At 28.6% G+C, this 24,604-nt stretch overlaps 1 protein-coding gene across 1 annotated transcript in view; it reads left to right on the forward strand.

The window, feature by feature from the left end:
• The window catches only part of LOC142322634 (uncharacterized), a 55,533-nt gene that overhangs the window by 24,373 nt on the left and 6,556 nt on the right, over window positions 1-24,604 (forward strand). Inside the window, exons 9-17 of the mRNA XM_075361712.1 lie at window positions 1,002-1,301; window positions 4,617-4,838; window positions 6,436-6,530; window positions 13,993-14,211; window positions 16,013-16,193; window positions 16,695-16,958; window positions 18,423-18,564; window positions 20,266-20,458; window positions 23,757-23,917. Of these exons, the coding sequence (XP_075217827.1) occupies window positions 1,002-1,301; window positions 4,617-4,838; window positions 6,436-6,530; window positions 13,993-14,211; window positions 16,013-16,193; window positions 16,695-16,958; window positions 18,423-18,564; window positions 20,266-20,458; window positions 23,757-23,917 (1,777 nt within the window). The remainder of the gene's footprint in view (window positions 1-1,001; window positions 1,302-4,616; window positions 4,839-6,435; window positions 6,531-13,992; window positions 14,212-16,012; window positions 16,194-16,694; window positions 16,959-18,422; window positions 18,565-20,265; window positions 20,459-23,756; window positions 23,918-24,604) is intronic.

The following is a 24,604-nucleotide window of genomic DNA, read 5'->3' on the forward strand; positions in this document are numbered from 1 at the left end:
ATGTGATTCCAGATAACTATATTTTATAGTAACGAATGAGAAGTAGAAGTTACTTTTAATTTGATAAACCATTCTTTTTGAAGGATTTCTTAACAACAATAGGATTTCTTGCTAGTAACAACAATAATAATTAGGTAAACTGTTTCATAACTATATAAGGGTGAAACATTTCCTAAATTTAATTAACATCAATTTGAAGGGAATAGCAGAAAATGTAACAGCTACCTGGTTGAGAATGGCATTAACTATTTATAAAACTTAATCTTTTCACTTAATAGTTGTAATTTTCCTACATGTTTAGTACTTTCACAGAGATCTCTACTTCATCAGACTGTTTTACACTGATATTTAATTAAAATATTAAAAATATAAGATGTATATTTACCAATCTCAGTCACTGTTAAAAAAATGAGCTGATGTAAAACATAATTTGAATTCAAATTATGGTTCCAAAAACAATAATTTCAATATCTGTTGCAGATTTTTGTAATAGTACAAAGGTTCATTTTATATCAGCAGCTGAGATATTAAACATACTTCTGTATTTTTAATATTTAATTGCTTTTAATTAAATTTTCATATAAAACAATGATGTAGTAGAGATCTCTGCAGTATTACTAAACATGGTAGAAAGAAGCACTAAAGTGGAAAAATTAATTTTTATAAATAGTTACATTGCGCTGCTTGGAGGGGCAATTTTCTAAATCAGTGTAATTTATGTGTTTCATAAAGTAAGAATATTACTCGTCAAAGTTTAGAAAGAATAGACCCATACATACACAATAGTTCTGCTCAGGGTGTCTTAAGTAGTGTTGAAATTACTAACACTACAATAGAGGGAATAGTCTACCACAATGGGACGTTCTAATTGGCAAAAAATCAGTTGCCAGTCCAACAATACAACCTCACCCTGCCCATCAACAGAATTTTGTCAAATTTGACCAGTAATAATAACATTGAACCTCATTAATATATGTAATTATTTTATAACAAAATTACAGGTTGTTGGAGCTAGTGAACAAACTACCAAAGAAGACTCTAGTTTCATCAATCTAATGCCAAAAGGAGAAAAATTGTTTAGCAATGTTACAGTGTCAGATAAATCATGCAATACAGTAGATACTTTTGATTCTGGTCATCTGAGAGGGTCTGAATGTCCTTTTAATGTCACAATGTTAATGAAGGCTGATGAAAATGAATTAATGAATTTGTACTGGATGTACACTTCTGCCACAGAAGAAAGTATACGTACACTGATCTCTGTTCAAAAGAAAATTCAGTACTTTGAAGAAAAAATATGCGTGAGTATAGAACTATTTAACTATGAATTATATACCCACCGGGTTGGTCTAGTGGTGAACGCGTCTTCCCAAATCAGCTGATTTGGAAGTCGAGAGTTCCAGCGTTCAAGTCCAAGTAAAGCGAATTTTTACACGAACTTGAATACTAGATCGTGGATACCGGTGTTCTTTGGTGATTGAGTTTCAATTAACCACACATCTCAGGTATGGTTGAACTGAGAATGTATAAGACTACCCTTCATTCACACTCATACATATCATCCTCATTCATCCTCTGAAGTATTATCTAAACGGTAGTTACCGGAGGCTAAACAGGAAAAAGAAAGGAAGAAAGAAAGGAACTATGAATTATATAATTATTATGTTAATTATATTTAATGTATTTAGATAAGAATACTAATAGTTACTCTTGAAATACTTAAAAACAGAATTAAATTAACACACATTATGTAGGACTTTCTGTTATGTAAAAATTTTGCGTATCATCGATAATATTAATTCAGTCAAAAGAGTGCAACAGCTAGTAATAATACAACCATGCTGAGTTTACTCATATTATTTCTGAGGTCTGTCCCCTACACTTCAGAAGACATGATGAGTGATTACAGCAGATTATATACCTTCTCATTTTTTATCACACACACACACAATTTTTCTAGCACTCTAACCTATCCTACAAATAATTAATCATTTTGTTAGTGATATTATACTGTTAAGGACACTCAGAATTAGCTACTTTTGTATTTTAGTCATAAATGTATGATTTTACATGTACATAATCAAAAGGTTTAGTGTCATTTTATTATGGAGATTTAACCAAAAGAAAATGTTATTTGGTCTCTTCTTTTGTTAACATTATCGTACTTCAACTAAGAGGTTTTAGTTAAGTCACTGGAGACTCATCTTTAAATAACAACTTAATCAACAAAGGAAACACATTACTGTTTCTAGAGACTTAATTGCTTTACTTTACTTAGCACTACTTGATTTTTCAAACCGATATTATATGATTTTTTTTTAGAAATAAATATGTTTTGAGCAATAATATATGTTAAAAGAATATCATCACTCCCTCCAAAAAATTGTAGTTCAGCTCCAAAGAATTAAATATCTTATCATCATCCGATACATGAATAAAATTACATATTTTATTTTTTCATAATCTAGTATTGTTGATTATAATTTTTAAATGTAGTTATATACTTTATTTTTTGACAAAGTACATGAAACATAACTGAAGTATCCAGACATAAAACTTCTCCAGAACTTCACATAATTTCTCCACATATAAATATAGATAAAAAAATATCTAAAAACTATAATTAATCCTTTTCCTCTTTTAATAATTTCCCTGTATTATGTTAATTTTCCACATAAACACATTCAAGTTGTCTATATGTATGTATATTTCCCTAACCAAAAACATTGCAGGTGTCCTGATACAAGATACAAATTACTCCTGAAGTCAATACAGCCATTTTTGAGACAGCAAGCATGTAATGCCAGGCTTTCTAAGGATAACGAAGAGTGAACCAGTTTCCTGTTGCCTCCTTCACTAATCCAAATGAACTGTTACAGATTGACTTACTAAGCCCATATTAGTAGGCTTGGGCTTGTAGGACTTGTAGTTGTGCATTTTGATGCAGGAGTGTCCAGCTCTACATGTAGTGTCTTCACTCTATTTACCATTGAAGGTGGTATACAGTGAACATCAGCACCCTGAAAGAAAACAATTCTGAATAGTGCCTCTTGTACCTCTGTTATTTTACATATATCACAGCAGTAATTAAGACCTGAACAGATAGCAACAAATTAATGTATCCTTTTGTCAAAAAACAATCCATCATATTCACTGCCTATACTCAGTTGGGGATGTAGTCAAATTACCATATTAATTATTGGTACAGTTTTGGAAGTGAACTTATCCTCCACTACCTACCTGTCTTTCAATAAGTATGTGACTAGTTGTATAATATTATTTCCATTACTGATGTCTGAATCTGTACACATTGTTATTTTGGTGTTACTTTATTTTATTTATAAATATTTTTAAAATTTAGTTATGATTTAGTTATTTACATATATTAGCAACTGTGCTTTTAATTACAATAATGAGTTGAATAAAACATATTAGACTGATGCTGGGAATTGAATTTAACTCTGGTAGAATGATAAATCTATTTGTATGCTATTTCATTTACCGCCTGGCATGTTGAAGTACATTGTATTGTTTAGACTAGTAGCTTAGACTATTACATATAAGAATTATGGGTATATACAAATTAGGCACTAGATCTTCGTTACTTAAAAAAATATTTATAGCTTTTTGTTTATATCTATTCTAAGCTACAATTTTACTAAAATTATGAGTAATTTATCTTTTACTATATAAATAGAGTAATCTATCTTCTGATAGATTGTCATATCAGCCAGCAATATACAATTGTAAATCAGCATGATCAGTTAGTAATTTGTTAATGAATTCTAGGAATGCATGATATTATTTTAATTTACCTTTGAATCTGAATAAAGTTTCATCATATATCCTGACTTGCACTCACCTGCAGAATATAATCACATCATTTAATTTATTTGACTTTGCCTTCTCTAAAGTGGACCTTTTAAAATATTTAAAAAATCTACCATAACCTACTCCTGACTTGAACAATCCAATCATCCTTCACTACACAAGCATGCCATTAACACAGATTAATAGGTACCCAGCCATACTTTATATAAAAAATACAGTACAAAATCACATACGTAGTTAATGATAATGTACATTCATTGACTGACAGTCATACAAAATCACCAATAATTTCAAAGAGAAAGTAACTGCTTTAATTTTAAAACTACAAGCAAACTACTTAAGAGTACACAAATTAAATTACAGTGACTACACTAAACACTGCAATGGGTAGACTGTAATTACATGTTCACTAACAGATACAAAGAACATATAAGCACTGTAGACACTGGACTCATACAAAGATATTAATCACATCCAAATTTTACTTTTAGTACTTAAAAAACATAGACTCAATGTGCTTGAACATGAAATTTACACACTAAATCTAACAATTACTATATGCTGAATGAACAGATACAACTCAGATGAAATATTCAATTGCATACCTAAGGGATTTCCTAACAGCTTCAGAAAGGACACTGTTCATAGCAACTCCACTGATAAAGGTATTATAAATAGTTCTGAAACACTCTCCACATTTTTAAAGCAAGTTGTTTCAAAAGCAAGATGTAGATCTCTGTTACTATATTTCAGTGGCTATTTACTTAAAATAATAACCTTTTCAGGAAATCAATCAGCAATTAGAAATAAAATATAATGAAAGAGAAAAGACTGGTTCCAACTCTAAGCAGGACATAACAAAGGAGGTCGTTGATTTAGCACGCAAAGAAAAATTTAGAAAATCTGATCCAATACAAAAAAGGCATATTTTCCCTTACAAGGAAGTGAATCTGCAGAAGAAGCTAACTTTTAATGTTATTAAATCTAACAGGAGACCTATGAACAAGGTAATAATAAACAGTGTAATTAAAAACAGCACATTCATGATTACATGATACAATTCTTTGTATTTTTTTAAAAATATGTGTTACAAAGTACCTATTTTTATATATATATTTGTATTTTTGTACCATAATTTCAGATGACACTGATTTGAAGTAATTACTGTCACTGTGAAAAAGTGATGTTTTGCAACAATTTGTAATTTTTTCTTTCTTTAAATATTTTTCTTAATATTAAATATTAATTAATATATTAAATAATATATTTATATATATCTATTATGTAATATGTATTAATATATTAATATTATATTTTTAATTTTAATATTAAAAAATTTAGTTACTATCTTTCTGAGGTTACTTATTTTCTTCATTCTAGTGAATGACATGTTTACTACACATTTTTTATTCTAAACTGATCTGAGAAATACACAGTTTTATTGCCTTCACCATACAATTCTATTATTTATCAAGTGAAAGGGATTGTAGAGTTGGCTCATTATGAATATACTATTGAAAAACAATTAATTCATTGCTTTAGTTCATCAAGGAGATATAATTTTTTTTGTAAACTTGCAAATTTTTTGACTAGCTTCAACGAAAAATTATTGACAGAAAAATTAATCAGGACAAATAATCTATAAAAATGGTTACTATGATTCGATGAGACTTAATATTTATCAAAAAAATCTAAAATATCAATTGTTTTACATTCAGTATAACCTACCTATACTTCCAGTTATAATAATATTTATTGTAAAATTTTAAATGGGAATTATGTTTGGATAATGATAAAAAAAAAAAATTTTAATCATGCAGATTTTCTTATATTTCTATTTTTAATCGACTTCAAAAAAGAATCTTCTTAATTGCTTCTTTTTTTTTCTTAACAGAAAATTAGTATTTATACAAAAGGTTTAAATATATTTTTTATTTCTTATTACTTACAGTTATATAGCATAACGATCATTCTAAAATTCTAAGTTTTTTTTTAATGAAAATTAGGGAAAAAATAATACTTTTTTGTCCGAATTATTTTAATCCAGTTGCCAGTGATTTTTTTGGTTGTGCTTTCTAGCAATCTCTCAACATTTTTCTGCATATTTTTTTTAATTTTTATCAAGAGAGGGAGATATCTTGCTTTTGAATTTTTTGAGATTGGCTCTTTGTCATATGAACAGCATTCTTTGTGGAACTAACCATTTTTTTCAGAAAAATTAATCTAACAAAACGTAAAAATAATATTATTTTTATAAAAAATAAAACTGACATTAAAGCTGCACTAAAAATGAAAAAAATAATACGAATCAATTTTTCTTAATTTAATATTTTACTTTTTAAAACAGCATTAAATTAAAAGTTAATATATAATTGTTTTTATTTTACACTGATTTCAAAAAGTAAATCTAAGTTTTAAGAACTAAAAATTTTTCTTCCTTAATTTTTAGTTTTTTATAACAGTTTTTTTCAGAAGAATACTATTATATAAAATTTCAAAATTATTAATTATTCTTTGCTGAAATTATTTATATATGATATAAAATAAATGATAGTAGAGAAAATTTATATATTTTCTGGAACTAATGTATTATCTTTGTTTCAGACTGTTGGAATTGAAAGTGAAGTTCCATTTAAATTAAAAAAATCAGTCACTGTTGCAAGTCAAACTTCTAGAGCAAGTGCCCTTGCGACGCACAGGTATTTTAATATTAATCATCTCTCTATTTAGTGTTAATATTTGGGTTTTTTTTTAAATTTAGTAAAGCCAAGTATCTTTAAACGCATAGTAGTACTTGTATCCAAAAATATATTTTCCAAGACTTCTGTGGTAATAGTAAATCCTATTTAGCTACACATATATAAATTGATTTTCATTATTATTATATATACCTATAGTAAAATTTAATTACTGAATTACATACGGTAGGATGTAATCAACACTAAAAGTATCGATTATATAATACATGGCTTCTGATAGTTAATATGTTAACTTCAGCAGATTAACACAAAATTTAATTTTAATAATCATTATTATAATAGTTATAATAAAAACATATAACTTTAATCATAATTAATATTTATTCTAAGAGATTAATAACTGGCACTGTTTCTAATGAAATATGGTATTTATGACTTGTCGTTTGAGTTTCAAGGCTTACTTGGTTTATAGCTTATAAACAGTATGTTCTGACTCTCCCTTTTCAGTAGGGTCTGGTTTTATTTTTTAATCATCTTTCCCAACAGGTCAGGTATAGTACTCTATATGATTCTTTTTATTCGGTTTAATATCTACAATAATAGTTAATTCTGCTTCCCTCTTTAGATACATTTTTTCATGGGGGATGGAATAAGTGATAGTATGAAGACAACAAAAAATAATAAATAAATTATGTTAATCAACTTTTCTGAATATAAAAAAGGATAGTGATAATAAATGAACAGCTTACTGGTAGATTTAATAAATATATGTTAAGGATTTTAGAAAAGAATTAGCCTGGATAAAAATGTATTTTTTCTTATTAGTAATTTTCTTTATATTTACTGTAAATTTAGTAAATAAACAATGTATGTGGTTAAAAATTAATCACATCTTTTAAATAAAAAACATGTGTTTTGGGTTCATACATGTGGCTGCATGTAACCTTTATAAATCCAACTGTGTTAGCTTGTACTTCTTATTAGCTTAACTGTTACTTATTGTTAGTACTTTTCTTTTGTTAGCACCACCACTCAAGCTAGAAATTATCAGTTTCTTGTCTAATCCTATCCTTAATCTAGGAATTTTTTTAAATCTCCCTCCATTGAGCTTAAAAATATCCATTTAACAACCATATTTTTGTATAAGTTCATCTTTAATGTCTTATCTTCATTTTAAATATACTCTAGTTTTATTTTCAAAAGTGATAATCTACTCGATGGTTTGAAGTTGTATATTCATTGAACCTTATGCAATTTGAAACTAATGAATCATTTATTATTGCAGTCTTTTATCTAGTGCTGAGTTATAATATGGTAAATCATGGATGATGGAAAGGAGTTTGCTATATATATTCAGCAGAGAGGTCTTGTCTGACCTCTCTATCCCCATTATCAAGAGCTGTACAAATTTTTAAGAAGCATATCAAAGAGGTATTAAGCAAAGAGCTATAATAACAGATGCGAGTACATTTCTCCTCCAGAAAAATACAATGCCTTGAGAGAAAATCTTTGCTCATAGATTTGATTAACAGTCAGTTGATGGGACAGTCACATAATTCTGTTGTGTTAGATCTGTTTTCAGCTTTTATGATCGTTTACTTTAGAAGTAAAATCATAAATCATCAGTGTTTTAATAAAATTAATTTTCTTTTTGAACAGAATAAAAACAGAAAACTAAGATTTTTGTAAAAAAATTGCTTATATACTAATCAACACTTTCATGGAAAATACTTAGACAATTAAAATGACAGATTTCAAGAGAACCTTTAGCAAATTGGTATAATTCATACCAGGGTCCAGTACGGATGGAAAATTTTGTGTTTAAACATCAACAAAACCGATGTGTTTTAAAAAAATGCTGGGTAATTTAGGATTATTGAATGATTTTTATTCAACAATAGTATGAGAATCGCTAATGCCAGATGCCCTTTAGAGACAATTTTAAACTTAAATAAACCCTAATATCAGGTTTATCCATCAAGCAATATAGAGCATCTTTCATTATTTTTTATAACAAAAACTAATTTTTTTTCATTAAACGACGAAAGAATAACTATGATAGATTTACATCCAGTATTTCCTCTCTGAGCTTCGTAACTATAGGAATTTCATTCCGACCGTAGTACTGATATATGATTCTGCGCAATACATGACGGTTGAAACCGTCCAGTAACAGATATGCATTTCGTGGCCTACTTTTCCTGGCATTTCAAACTGAACGTAAATGTCGATACTATCGCACTTATTAGCTGTCCTACATAACCCACCGGGTTAGTCTTCTAGTGGTGAACTCGTCATGGCAAATTAGCTGATTTTGAAGTCGAGAGTTCTAAGGTTCAAATCCTAGTAAAGGCAATTACTTTTATACGGATTTGAATACTAGATCGCGGACACCGGTGTTGTTTGGTGGTTGGGTTTCAATTAACCTCACATCTCAGAAGTGCTCGACCTGGCACTGTAAAAGACTACACTTCACTTACACTCATACATATTATCCTCATTAATCCTCTGATGTAATACCTAACGGTGATTCCCGGAGGCTAAACAGAAAAAAATCTGCCTCCAAAAGCAGAAAATTAGAAATGTTTTTCTCGATCGGTTTTGATTTTATAGTAATTCAAGTTGACGTTCTCAAAAATAGTGCAAAAAGTCGTTAGTTTTCCGCTTTTCAGCCCCTAATTTCCAAACTAATGACGATAACTAAAATCAGTCGAATCCAATTAGCACAAAAATAATTGCAGTTTCCGATGATACCTTCATTTTTATTGTGCGATTTTTTTTTTAACTGAGATACAGTAGTTTAAACACAAGCATAATCTTTCACGCCGACCACTATAAACACTTTTTTTTTTGTTAAAATAAAATTTATTTGGTAAATCCAAATTTTACGGTATTAAATTTGTTTGAAAAATATAATACTTTAAAAAACACTTCTGGGTTAAATGTGTGTCCATTACCTACAATATGTTTGGCAAAATCATTTATATATATATATTGTTTTTGTTAAGAGCATTTGTTTAACTCTTATTTTAATTCTACTTTAAAAGAAAGTGATTAGTCATATCTACATAACATTTCTGAAAAGTTTCACAATCTAGTTTTTCTACATACTGCTTTTCATAAGTATCATTGCTTTTATAGAAGAGATTGTTATTCATAAATTTAATACTTTATTTTGTATTGGAGAAGCAATTTTTAATTAGGATAGATTGTATTTTTTCTTTGAATATATGGAACATAAATTTGAAAAAAATTATTATTTTTGAAGTTATACTTCTTTTAGCGCGTTAGGAGAAACTGATCAGAGTGTATTTTCACCAAGTTACGGAAGTTGTGCGCGCCGATGTAACACACCATGAAGATTTGCGCAGGCCCAAGTGGATCAGTTTGCACGCACATGTGTGTAGTGTCTAGCTCAGTCAGTCGTTCAATGAAATTAAGTGATTAGCACGTGTGTAAACAATAACAAATATTGAGTCATAATAATATATACACGGATTTCTGAAGACGGATATTTTAAACTGTGAATATTGTTCATATTCATAAAACTTTATTTATATTGCAGCGTATTTTTATTTATCTATTTTTTTTTTTGTGAAAATTGTGTATCAAGATTTGAGGTTATATTTATGTAGGCATTATTTTTTATGAGTAAAATTATATTTTTTAATGACAGTAAATAGCACACATCAGATAAATTCTTGATTTTGCATAAACAATTTTAAATTTATAAACAAAATTTTTGATGAAATACACTATTATAGTCCCCCGTTCGGATCTCCGGGTGGGGACTACTAAGGAAGGGGGTCACCAGAAAATTAAAAAATAACATTCTACGAGTCGGAGCGTGGAATGTTAGAAGCTTAAAAAAGGTTGGTAGGCTAGAAAATTTAAAAAGGGAAATGGGTAGGACAAATGTGGATATAGTAGGAATTAGTGAGGTTCGGTGGGAAGAGGAAGGCGACTTTTGGTCAGGTGATTTTAGAGTAATTAACTCAGCGTCAAATAATGGGCAGGCAGGAGTAGGTTTCGTGATGAACAAGAAGATAGGGAGGAGAGTGAAGTATTTCAAAACGCATAGCGATAGAATCATTGTAATAAGGATAAAATCAAAACCTAAACCGACGATTGTTAACGTCTATATGCCTACAAGCGCCCATGATGATGATGAGGTAGAGTGTGTATACGAAGAGATTGATGAAGCAATTAAACACGTAAAAGGAGATGAAAATTTAATAATAGTTGGAGATTGGAATGCAAGCATTGGAGAAGGCAAGGAAGGAAATATAGTGGGTGAATACGGGCTGGGCAAAAGGAATGAAAGAGGGGACCGACTTATAGAGTTTTGCACGAAGTATAATTTAGTAATTGCCAACACCCAATTTAAAAATCATAATAGAAGAATATACACTTGGAAAAAGCCAGGCGATACTGCAAGGTATCAGATAGATTATATCATGCTTAAGCAAAGATTTAGAAATCAACTCGTTGACTGCAAAACTTACCCTGGAGCAGACATTGATAGCGACCATAATTTGGTGATAATGAAATGTAGATTGGGGTTTAAAAACCTGAAGAATAGGTGTCAGATGAATCGGTGGAATTTAGAGAAGCTTGAGGAAGAGGAGGTAAAGAAGATTTTTGAGGAGGACATCGCAAGAGGTCTGAGTAAAAAAGATAAGGTAGAAAATGTAGAAGAAGAATGGGAGAATGTTAAAAAGGAAATTCGAAAATCAGCAGAAGCAAACTTAGGCGGAATAAAGAGAACCAGTAGAAAACCTTGGGTTTCAGACGATATATTGCAGCTGATGGATGAACGTAGAAAATATAAGAATGCTAGTGATGAAGAAAGTAAAAGGAACTATCGGAAATTAAGAAATGCTATAAACAGGAAGTGCAAACTGGTGAAAGAAGAGTGGATTAAAGAAAAGTGTTCAGAAGTGGAAAGAGAAATGAACATTGGTAAAATAGACGGAGCATACAGGAAAGTTAAGGAAAATTTTGGGGTACATAAATTAAAATCTAATAATGTGTTAAACAAAGATGGTACACCAATATATAATACGAAAGGTAAAGTCGATAGATGGGTGGAATATATTGAAGAGTTATACGGAGGAAATGAATTAGAAAATGGTGTTATAGAGGAAGAAGAGGAAGTTGAGGAGGATGAAATGGGAGAAACAATACTGAGATCTGAATTTAAGAGAGCATTAAAAGATTTAAATGGCAGAAAGGCTCCTGGAATAGACGGAATACCTGTAGAATTACTGCGCAGTGCAGGTGAGGAAGCGATTGATAGATTATACAAACTGGTGTGTAATATTTATGAAAATGGGGAATTTCCATCAGACTTCAAAAAAAGTGTTATAGTTATGATACCAAAGAAAGCAGGGGCAGATAAATGTGAAGAATACAGAGCAATTAGTTTAACTAGTCATGCATCAAAAATCTTAACTAGAATTTTATACAGAAGAATTGAGAGGAGAGTGGAAGAAGTGTTAGGAGAAGACCAATTTGGTTTCAGGAAAAGTATAGGGACAAGGGAAGCAATTTTAGGCCTCAGATTAATAGTAGAAGGAAGATTAAAGAAAAACAAACCAACATACTTGGCGTTTATAGACCTAGAAAAGGCTTTCGATAACGTAGACTGGAATAAAATGTTCAGCATTTTAAAAAAATTAGGGTTCAAATACAGAGATAGAAGAACAATTGCTAACATGTACAGGAACCAAACAGCAACAATAACAATTGAAGAACATAAGAAAGAAGCCCTAATAAGAAAGGGAGTCCGACAAGGATGTTCCCTATCTCCGTTACTTTTTAATCTTTACATGGAACTAGCAGTTAATGATGTTAAAGAACAATTTAGATTCGGAGTAACAGTACAAGGTGAAAAGATAAAGATGCTACGATTTGCTGATGATATAGTAATTCTAGCCGAGAGTAAAAAGGATTTAGAAGAAACAATGAACGGCATAGATGAAGTCCTACGCAAAAACTATCGCATGAAAATAAACAAGAACAAAACAAAAGTAATGAAATGTAGTAGAAATAACAAAGATGGACCACTGAATGTGAAAATAGGAGGAGAAAAGATTATGGAGGTAGAAGAATTTTGTTATTTGAGAAGTAAAATTACTAAAGATGGACGAAGCAGGAGCGATATAAAATGCCGAATAGCACAAGCTAAACGAGCCTTCAGTAAGAAATATAATTTGTTTACATCAAAAATGAATTTAAATGTCAGGAAAAGATTTTTGAAAGTGTATGTTTGGAGTGTCGCTTTATATGGAAGTGAAACTTGGACAATCGGAGTATCTGAGAAGAAAAGATTAGAAGCTTTTGAAATGTGGTGCTATAGGAGAATGTTAAAAATCAGATGGGTGGATAAAGTGACAAATGAAGAGGTATTGCGGCAAATAGATGAAGAAAGTAGCATTTGGAAAAATATAGTTAAAAGAAGAGACAGACTTATAGGCCACATACTAAGGCATCCTGGAATAGTCGCTTTAATATTGGAAGGACAGGTAGAAGGGAAAAATTGTGTAGGCAGGCCACGTTTGGAGTATGTAAAACAAATTGTTGGGGATGTAGGATGTAGAGGGTATACTGAAATGAAACGACTAGCACTAGATAGGGAATCTTGGAGAGCTGCATCAAACCAGTCAAATGACTGAAGACAAAAAAAAAACACTATTATAAAATTAAACTATTTGTATCATATATTTCATATCATAAGCCGCTGATAACCCTCGTGCCTATTCAATCGTCATTCGAAGAATTAATTGAACTAAACTAATCGAAATATATTCGATGAATATTGTTTTATATGACAACGAATACTTCAATACTTTTCAAACTGTACAAAATAAATATTACTTAATTTAAGTGTTATTTATTCAAACTTTCATTCATGGTATTTAATGTCGTCTTGAATGCGTAAAAAAATTATTTTTTTATTCACGCCAAAGAAGTATAACTTCTTACGTGCGTACATAAGTATACACGAGCTTATTTTTATCAACTTCCAGTCCAGAGTTGTAAGTTACTCAGTATAGGATTCATTTGCAGATATATTAATATTATTAAAGAATGATATTTTTACAATGTTAGAGAGACATTTCTTTGTGCAATCTTCAAGCAAATACTCATTTCCCAAGAGGTGCTGATCAGCTAATTTTTTTTTTCTGTGAGGGAGATACAACTGAAAAAATAATTTTGGGTTTTAAAAAAAAATTATTTTTCCTTTTCTTTCATCTTCTCATTAATATCACGCAATACCATTGTCTCAGACATCTGATCCTAACACTAATGCCCTGTTACCAGGGTTATTTGTGAAGATTATTTACATCTTAGGTAATATATGACGGAATGAATTTTGGGTTATTTCAAATAATTCTATATTGTTGTTTAATTAAAAGTAAATAGTATTTGTTTCATTTTAAATTTATTCCTTTTTTAGGATGTATGTGCCACTTTTTGACACTACCAAAGCAAATTGTAGAGTGTGTCGTAAACTAATAATGGCTAAAGAGAAGAGAATGGAATGTTCAAGATGTAATATCATAACACATGAAATGTGCCTCTTATTTGTCAGTCCATGCCCTTATGTCGGTTGTGATTTAAGAATGCAAAAATTTGGATATTCTAAAGCCACATGTGGTTATTTGAAGATCAGAAGGTAAGCTTTTTTCAGAAATATTAAGACATGATATTTTTTTGGTTGATATTATTTTAGTCTTATTTTATTAAGCCCTGTTTAATATTGGAATGAAAATGCAAAATCTATTCTATGAAATGTTTAAGGTTTCATCGATACACTTGTGCATCTGTCTGTAAATCAAAATTGTAATTAAATAACAGAACTTAGAAATACGTCAAACAAATAAATATTTTATTCAGGTAAGAACTGGATGGATTGTAACCATCTAACTTTAAATACGGACAAACCCGCTGCATTCTGTTTTTACGTAGAAGTAACATAACCAATCGCATTGATAAATCTCACGTTAATGATAATAGTATTTTTTTGATCAGTAAGCAAAATTTTTAGTATTTTTATTAAATAAAAAGCTCTCTTCAGATGACTAAATTGATTTCGTTTATTGTTTAGTGCTCAAAAGTATGAATCATGTTGACCAATATGTAGGAAATTAAATATGTTAGCTTATCCTTGGATTTACATTTATGAATGTACAATCTTCAGTTAAACAATAATCACTCATTCTTAAAAAAATAACAATACCCACTCTCTACCAAACCAGGCAATGGAAATTTTTTCATATAACTCAATATAATACTTTGGCTTACAAGAAAGGGCCTTATTATACTAACGTCGCCATTTTTAATAAATTACCGAACCGTTAAAAAAATCCTCTCGATTATCTAAAATACAATAAAAAGATTTTCTTTTACAGAAAAAATATTACTCTGTAAATGAATTTTGAAATAACACTAATTAAAAGTTTTAAAAAAACTCTTATTTTTCTGATCCCGTTTAATGCGGATTTAAATATGCGCTTAAAATAATTTTCAATAATGCCTTCTGAATTTTGAATTATTTTGTAGTAATTTTTTATATTTAAAATTTTTACTTCAACATTATTTCATGTGTTAATATTTTAAATAATTAATTTGTTTTTAATTGCGTCTAGTTTTTATTTTATAATTTATGTCTTTACATTTATAATTTATTTTAGTATGACGTGATCTATATAATGTATTATTATGTACTGATCGGAATAAAAAATTTATTAAAAAAGAATTAGATCATGTTACGAACAGATAATCATGCTAATTTTCGAATAACTAAAGAAATTGTGCTGTGTTGATATTTACTCAATCACAAAATATAAATAAAGTTAATAGATGAGTAGTTTCTGTTCATAATAATACAAAAAACTAATTAGACCAACAGGTTATTAAAATAGGTACATTTTTATTTTTTTGAATCTTGGAATAGAAAGAAAACAATAAAGATAAATAAGAATCTGTGCATTTGAAATACATACATTATATATTTATAAATATATATAAAATCTGACAAATGTAGTAATGTACTGTTTCTAAATAAAATTCAAATTTTCTAACTTTTCTGTTTCATTCGACTTATCTTAAACCATTTTGTTTAGAATTAAATTTTCTACAAGTTTTGTTTAAAAGTTTTATTTGTTTTTACACTTTTACCAAAGTTATTGTAAATTCAAATACAAAAAAACAGGGGATTTTACCCCAATTTATTGGTTTTCACTCCAGATTTCTCAAAACTACTGGAGATATGGTTCTGGCATCTATTTTATTTGATTTTTCAGGTCAAAAACCATAAGAATTAACCATAAGACTATTTATATTAAATTATTGGAGATGTTAAGAAGATAATTTAAATAACTTGAAAAAAATAATAATAACATATATGAACACAAAATTTAAAAAGTCTTAAGAATGAAAAACAGATTTAAAAAAAATCCTTTCTTTTGTTTTAGGTCAGAGCATACTGAAACTTTCTTCACTGTAATGCTTGGGCAAAATATAACATTTTATGATTGTAATGTTAGCAACAGGAGGCAGTTTTATGTACCTCCAATCGAAGAATTTCTGTCACTTTGTTCTGGCTACGATGTAGTTCTGAATCCCATCAACACGGAAGATCATTATAGCTTTGAGGTGAAATAGAAAAAAATTTTAATGTACAATGTTAAGAAATTAATGTAATATTACCATTCCACATTATGAGCAAATGTGATAGTTATACTTTTTTTAATTTAAATAAGATGTTGACTTTTATTGCAAACCGATGATAAAACATAAATTTAACAGCTACATTAAATATGTTTAATTTAATAGCTTTAGTTTACTACAACAAAATATTAAGAAAACAAAAATTATTTTGAACAATCAAAATTTATTAATAACAATTGTGAAAAGATTCTTAATATAGAATTTTTATAGTAATATAAATATAATTGATAAAAATTGTTGGTTTTAACTGTACTTTTGGACTCCCTGATAATAAAGCACAACGATAAATGCACACATCTATGAAAATCAGTCCAGCAGTTTTAATGTGCAAATTGATTTACAGATTTCCCGGTAATATGTTACAATTATGTGCTAATTCTGTTTCACACACCATTTTGTTTTATTTTTTTATATTGATTATTTCAGATGAAATTTCTTGAAAAAGGCTGTGTTAAAAAGTCATTGCATGTCATAGCCGAGGCACCGCTTCAGAAGTATATGTGGTTCTATGAAATGGTCAAAGCAGCTTCTTCTGAGTTCTTTGATTATAGGTCTGATAATACAGGGGCATCTGGATCAAGTCTTTTATTTCCTTTATCAGCAGCAGGAAAATTAATCTACCCTGATGAAATAAAATTAATAACTGTCGTAAGATATCGTGTCAATGATATCGTATTAATAAGAGATTTGGTATGTAATGATTTGTATTTATATTGTTGAACATGATTACCTTACTTCACAACCATAGCATAATTTTAGCAAAATATTTTATTTATAAATAGTGAGAAATAATCTTTTAAGTTGCTATTAAACATTTGCACTATCTATGACAAAACTTGATGATAAATTTTTTCTTATTTTCAGAGGAAAACATTTACCGTAATTGTAATTGTAGGTCTTTTATTAGGATGAAGTTGTTTTTGAAAAATCTTACTCGACAATGTTTTGCTTTAAATCCTATGAAACTGATGCTCAAAAATGTATTGTTACCAATCTAGTTGAAGAAATTAGCGGGCAGAAAACTGATGTATCATTTATTCATTTATATTTTAAGTATATTATGTGGTTAATTCATAATTACTAATAAAATAAGGCAAACTTTATTTATGCAATAATTATCTTGGCAAACAGATACATACAAATAATAACAAGCAGTAATTATAACCTTGGTCTTAAATTTTTGCCAAGTTTCTTGGTTTTGAATCCTCAGGAAAGGCTAATAACTGTATAATTAACAACTAACCCTTTACAAAATGTTGATTTTATTTTACAACCATTTAGAACATAGCCACCTTGGAAAATAAATGAATATGAAGTAAAAATGGCACCTGTAAACCTTTCAGCAACCTATTATGGAAAAAATCATTTTCTAAATATTCATTGCTTTGTACAAGATTCTAATTACTTTTTAAGATCATCAGAGCTTTAAAACTATTAGTAACAGATTATTAAATTGTTTATTTTTTCAAACATTCTTGTTTGATATTTACTTAGAAAAAGAAAAATCAACAAAACTGAAATCAGTTAATTAAAAAAATTTCATGTTATACTAAATTTAAAATTTCATCAAACGTACCTGAAATAGACAAAAAATTAAAAACCTCTATGTTCATAGAAAGTTAAAGTAATTTTGGAACAGAGACAAAAATTACATTATTAGGAAAAAAATTTATTACAAATTTTGACTAGCTTGTCTAGCTGAAATAATATGTATGTACAGCACAAGATATATGTATTTATCTTGTGCTGTACATACATTTTGTAGTCAATCTTAGGGACATAATGTATAACTAACTAAAATATGTATATTTAATGTAAATAAGACCTAATTCCATTAAAAAACCTCACAACTTGTTAAAATATAAATTTTGGAGGTATAGTTTGTTCATCTTGAATTAAATTAAAATAAATATATACCAAAGGAATGAACTAATTCCATAAAAAAAGAGATCAAACATTGATATACAGATCATGGTGATATCGCCCTTTGTACTATTGATGTTGTTGACTTACGGCTATCAAGTCAGTACCACCTAAATAAAACTAAAACAAAAATGTCATATGTGTTGATAATACATATTAAAAATTTTGTGACATTTTGCTTTTATTTTTAATGCTGTAATATTTACTAATAATAACAGTGTTTATTTTCAGACTTTTGTTATATGTTGTTATGAAGGACTGTTTACTTTTGATGCTAGTAATTCTGAAGATGTTGTTGAACTTAAAGGATTAAACAATGTGACTAAACTCACATATTTGTCTGCACCATACACTTATTCTTATGCAATAGCTGGTATGTTATTTCTTCCTTTTGTATCATATAAATAAATTATAAACCTTTTTATTATTGAATTAATTTTACAATCGTTCTTACTCAGTAGGGCTACATTGATAAGCAACCACTTTGAAGCAGATGGGTGTAAGCTACATGCAAGAATGTATGTAATTGATGATTTGCTGTTTGAGTAGAACAAAATAAGAGTTCAGTGGTTCCATAACAAAGAAAAGACAGTATTGATAGTTAAAATTGTTCTTTCGTAATGGGTGAGGAATCACTTTTTTTAAAGGGTGTGTGTCAGGATTTCAGTGATACTTTGAAACTCAAACAATTCTTTTCAAAGGTAGAAGGGCTTCATTGATGGGTATTACTTTATTATATTTACATAATTTAAATAATACTTGTTTGTTACTCAATCAACATTCTCTAATAGGAACCATTTAATTATCACATTTTTATTAAGAAGTTTCCATATTTGTTTTTACCAGAAACTTAGTCACACAGTCAAAGAAATGTCACATGACTGATAATATTATAATTACTACTTCATTTCTCTGGATTCCAGTTGGTTAATGGTGATCTAGTTTTCTTTGTTATAGGATTTTTTGAAACCATTATAACAATGATCTGTCTCTTTCTATATCTTTGACAGAAATAGTTGACTCATCATTCAGCTCAGAAACTTCAAGTATTATAAATAAACTTCAATTTATTTTTTTCATATAGAGAAAAGAATATTTTAATATCCTATAATCTTTTCAAAACTTAATTTTTGAAAATATTGAGAGCGATGTCAAATAATATACTTAGTATGCTCATTATGAAACATTTAGTAATTATGTTATTTAAAAATCCATTACCTATAAAGTTACAATTTTATACAGTTACAATTTCTAGGTCGCCAAAGCAAAAATACTTGAGAAAAACTATTCCCCTTGCATTTTCTGTAGCTTCAATCTAAAAAAATTGAAAAAAATCACAGATACCTCGTGTTACAAAAAGCAACTGTATAACCAAGTTTCAAATAGAAATTTAAAAAAAAAGTTTGACTTAAGAAATAAAATCCTTCACTGTATGATCTTTTAACATATAAATATTTTTCTTAAATTTTTTTTCTCAAAAAATGTGTGCTGCACATAGTCTTTCATGAGAACATAATTTATTATATTAAATGGAAGAAATGAGTGAATTTAGAGAATTTTTTTTCTTTAATTATAATATTTATGAAAATAAATAGCCAAATATTAACACTTGTAATATGCAATGAATACTTACAAAATTAACTCTTAAGAAAACTTATGCTTTGCATTTATTTAAAAATTTATTAGTCTATCACTAAGTCACCCTACTAGTAACATCCTCACGAGTGAAGATGTCATTTATATGACTGCATATCATCTACACTTTGAGAGCTTGGTATTTTGATATGCAGCAGTATCAGATCATTAAAGAAATCAATGGAAAACCACTTTATACCTCACTTCCCTCTATATCCTGCCATGAGATGTTGGTTATTCTTGAGAATGTCTATGCTAGCTTCAGGAATGGATTATGTGTCTCATGAAAGATTACTTGCAGCAGTTTGGTTACGGTAATGATAGTGTTTGGTAAATAACAGCAATTAATTATCATAGATTTTGTTAAACCTTTACTCACAATTTGTTTTATTAAATCTTTAAAGTTATGCTTTGATGATGCTCACAATTGCTATTTCAGAAACATGCATAACTAGAAAACGTAATATGGTACAGATTAATAGCAAAGCATTATATGACATTGTTGGAATGCAGAATAATGGAAACTTTTTTATTTCTGCTGAACCTATAAAAAATTTGAAACATACAGTAAGTGACTTCATTATGTCGACCGATCAAGATGTAATTGTTGCTGCAGCACGAACAACTGTTCTGTGAGTATTTTGTAATGTATATTATATGATGAGTACTGACTTTCAATTAATGACATTATTAATGGCAGTTATTTGAAATGAATGTACTCATTATTTATTATTGTACGATCTTTCTAAATAAATATTCTGATCAGATGTAAGTAATTTATAAAGAATTAAATAATTTCTATTAACTTAATTTAATTTGTTATTGTTGAATTATGGCTTTGTTGTTCAAATTTATAGAGGCAGCTTCACCCGATTGTTTAGAATAGATTATATAGGTTTATATTGAATATCTGTTTACTATATATATATATATATAATTAGGTCAGCAACTACAAACTATCTTGTTCATTCTTGTTTAGAAGTACAACCTAATGTAAAATTAAGTAACCTAAAGTTACATTGATTTAATGTAGCTCTAATTGTTAACAACTATTACATAGGTGATACTTTTATTTTTTATTTTATTTTATAATGTTACTGATATCCACTGTTGATTTTTTTGTACTAAAGACATAAAAAAATAATCCCTCATATAGTATTGATAATTTGTTGGCTGTTACTAAATTTAGCAAATAGAATACAGAATCCCTCATGCGATATCAGACTTGAAATTATGATAATTCAGTACTATTCACAATTTCCTGAGCCATGTTAAATACTAAGCAGGAGTTTCTTAGGATAATTCACTTGTTGGATCATTCTAAGCAAACAGCAGCTTATGCCAAATTACATAATACGCAGGTCCAGTCCACAAATTAATCTCTTACTTTTTCATATCTTACAACTACAACTATTATTTTTTTCTGTTTTTATAAGCTCCAGCAATACAAATTAATCTGTGGTAAAATTGATATTTAATTGTGAAAGTGTGCACCCTAATGCTCAGCAACCTGGAATATCTCTATAAATAGCTTTCTGAAAGTTGAAGAAAGTGGTAAAATAAGGATGTTTAAGTCATGTTAATAAGCTGTTTCTTACAGTAGATCATGAAAATTATACAATGTCAGTTGTAGATTCATGGCATTTCTACGGGCACATGACAATAGAATAGCAGTTTAAGGAAGAAAAGTGAAAATAAATGATGCAGAGTTTTATTATTTTGTTATTTTCAGCAAATATAGTACAAAATATTACAAGTATTATTATAATAAAACAAAATTTTCAGTACAAAATTTTTTATCAATATTTTGAGATCCCTGAGGACAAAAATGCAAAATAAACTTGGGCACAATTTTGTATGTATAGCTAGCTATGTGTCATGAAATCCATTTTTCATATCTTGAAAAAGGTGAACTCTCAATCAAAAAAATGTGGTATGATGAATCACATATAAATGGGAATTATTCTATTAAATCTTTATGAAAATCAGACAACTTCAAGAGTAAGTTTTGAAGACTGCTATTAGTAGGTGAAATCCTGCAATTTGATGAAAAGTTTTTCTGGCACATTTTAAAGAATATTAATAGCTGTATGAAAAATAGTTGAAAAAACTTCCTTAACGATGTCCTCGCAGTCCTCAAAAAATCCATTCCAAAAATCACTTTAATGTTTAGTTTTAAATCTTCTTAGATTTTAAATTAGAAATTCATATAAAAGGGAATACTTTTAAAAAAGTTTCCGTTTTTTACATAATGGATGATGTTTGATGGTTTTTTGTAAATTTGGACAAAACAACATATTGACGCAATGGATTCATGATTACTACTACTTCATCCCAGGTGCAATTTCACCTAGAAAACTTTAAGTGTGAAAACTGGAAATTTCAGGTGAAAAAACTTCAGGTGCTGTTAGTAAATAGTATTATAAAAGGTACTTGAAATACTTCCTATACTTCAAATAAAAAAAAATCAGCCCAAATTTTCAGAGTTGTACATTTTTTGACATGCTAATATATAAATACATATAAAAATTGTGTGTCCTTTTGGAACACACAGTCCCCCTCTTGGAGCTAGTGAGGGTGTAATTTTCCACTTTCTACATAATGACAATATTTGAAAAATGCAAGACCTTTTCTTTCCACCACTTCAATTTTCTTGCATCCCTTCTTCTTTGGATAAGTATCATGTGAATTAAACTTGCCACTGCTCTGATTCCAATCTGTAGTGTCATGTTGGCACTTTGTGGTAGATGGCAGAGCAGCCAATTCTTTATTGCTCAGCAGATTGCAACTCTGCAATAGGATTATCTGGACTATATCTGATCGTTGCACAAAAAGTGATACTAATGGCTGAGATGCCTGTCAGTTAAACCTAGGTCTCCTGCTCCTAAAATGTAATCTAAACTACTGAAATGAATCATATCGACAAGTTGATGTGTTAAAAAAAAGTTTTTACACATTTTGCCCTGAAATCTTGAGTTTCAATTAAAGCATTGGTAACAACATGTTTTGCCTCTCACAGCAGTTATGGACCATTCACACTGCGGATGTGTTGTTGAATTTTTTTTTTATAAGAACATAACTGTACTTTGGATCTCAAAATTATACAATCATATGATTGCTATGTGAATACTTAACTGGTATAAGTTCAAAGAATTTCTGTAATTAGTGAAATTTTTTTTTTATATTGCATTTAATTTATAGCTTTTATTCTAATATTGTAAGATATTATTTTGATATCATAAGGACATGAATGGTATACTTATCACTTCAGAATTATATTGTAAGAATAAAATTGTTATAAAATATAATTCTAAAACAAAATTTTATTTTTCTTGATTGTAAAAAATACATAAATTATCTATACATGTGCACGCTCACACCTACCCCATCACACATTAATAATATTAATAATAATACAGGAGCTTGTTCAAATTTTTATGATGTGTAGTATTGAAACAAGAAAAGTTAGAAATGAAACGTTCAAATACTGCAGTCACAAAATCAGTTGGTGTAGGGAAGTCAGTCATTACAGTACTCATTCAGAAATAGGTTAATGAACTATGAGGTATATTTACTTTGTCAGTAGCTACATTAAATTTGTATAAGGTGTATGTAGCTCACTGGAGTGCAACTAGTTATTGTACTTCTGTAAGGAGATGAATATAAAATTATTTTTTGTCTGTCTATTAATATTTATGATTTTTTTTTGTGATTATATAAATAATTACTTTATCATAAGTCAGGAAATTTTTTTCAGACCTAAATATTTTCACTAGATAGCATTTTCGTTAGTTGTTTAATGTCGACAAGGGTAGTAACATCGGCTTCCGATATGTTACTATATTGCCTTAGGGAATACTTTAAAAATTATTTTATTTATTTATACAAACAATTACCATTACAAAATATGTAAACCATATTCTTTTTCAGAGTCATTTATTTATCACAGGATGGTGATGTTGAAGCAATGAAAGCCGTTACATTTAACTCATTCATTCGCTGCCTTAACTTCATTGAAGAAGATACTGCTATAGGAGTGTATGCTGGTGCATTCCATAAAATAAAGTTTCTTAAAGATTCAAAACTAACAGGTAAGAAACATATAATTTTCTTACTAAAGTTACTTTTAACAATATTTTGAAATATCTGCTATTTTTTTTTTTTAACAATTTTAATTGCATTATAACATAAATAGAAAACTATCTAAAATCAGAAATACTAATATGTTTTACTCATGGACATTTTTGCTTGTTTTTAAGAGGGACATTCAATACTTAGACAGAATTGAAAGAGATTACAGCATTAATGAATAACCAATATGAAAATTTGCAAGTACCAATCTTTACATGATTCCTGTCAAAAATTCATAATATTCCATAGAGTATTTTATCTTTTACAGCTATTCAAAACAAAAAACATCTGCTTTTCTTTTTAATAGAAAAACAAGTATCATTAAATTTTTTTTTTTTAAAGTTCTAATGGTTTTTCGCACAACATTGATGACCAGTATCATCTACTAGTTTTGGTTTATAACTGCCAGTTTTTCTAAGTTATCTCTCCACAGCTTCAAAAGTTTTGTGATGTGGTGCTCTTTGATGTGGATAAGTAACACAATATTCTTGAACTGCAGCCAAATCATTCTTGTTTACGTTACCGTAAATTAATATCATATTTGTACATTCTTCAAATGAACACATATTTGCATAGTCTCCTATTATGTATTAAAGAAAATTTCACTAAATTTTGTAAAAAATGTTTTCTGAATTGTACACAGAAAT

The sequence above is a fragment of the Lycorma delicatula genome, chromosome 4, assembly GCF_047948215.1.
Source record: "Lycorma delicatula isolate Av1 chromosome 4, ASM4794821v1, whole genome shotgun sequence".
NCBI lineage: Eukaryota > Metazoa > Arthropoda > Insecta > Hemiptera > Fulgoridae > Lycorma > Lycorma delicatula.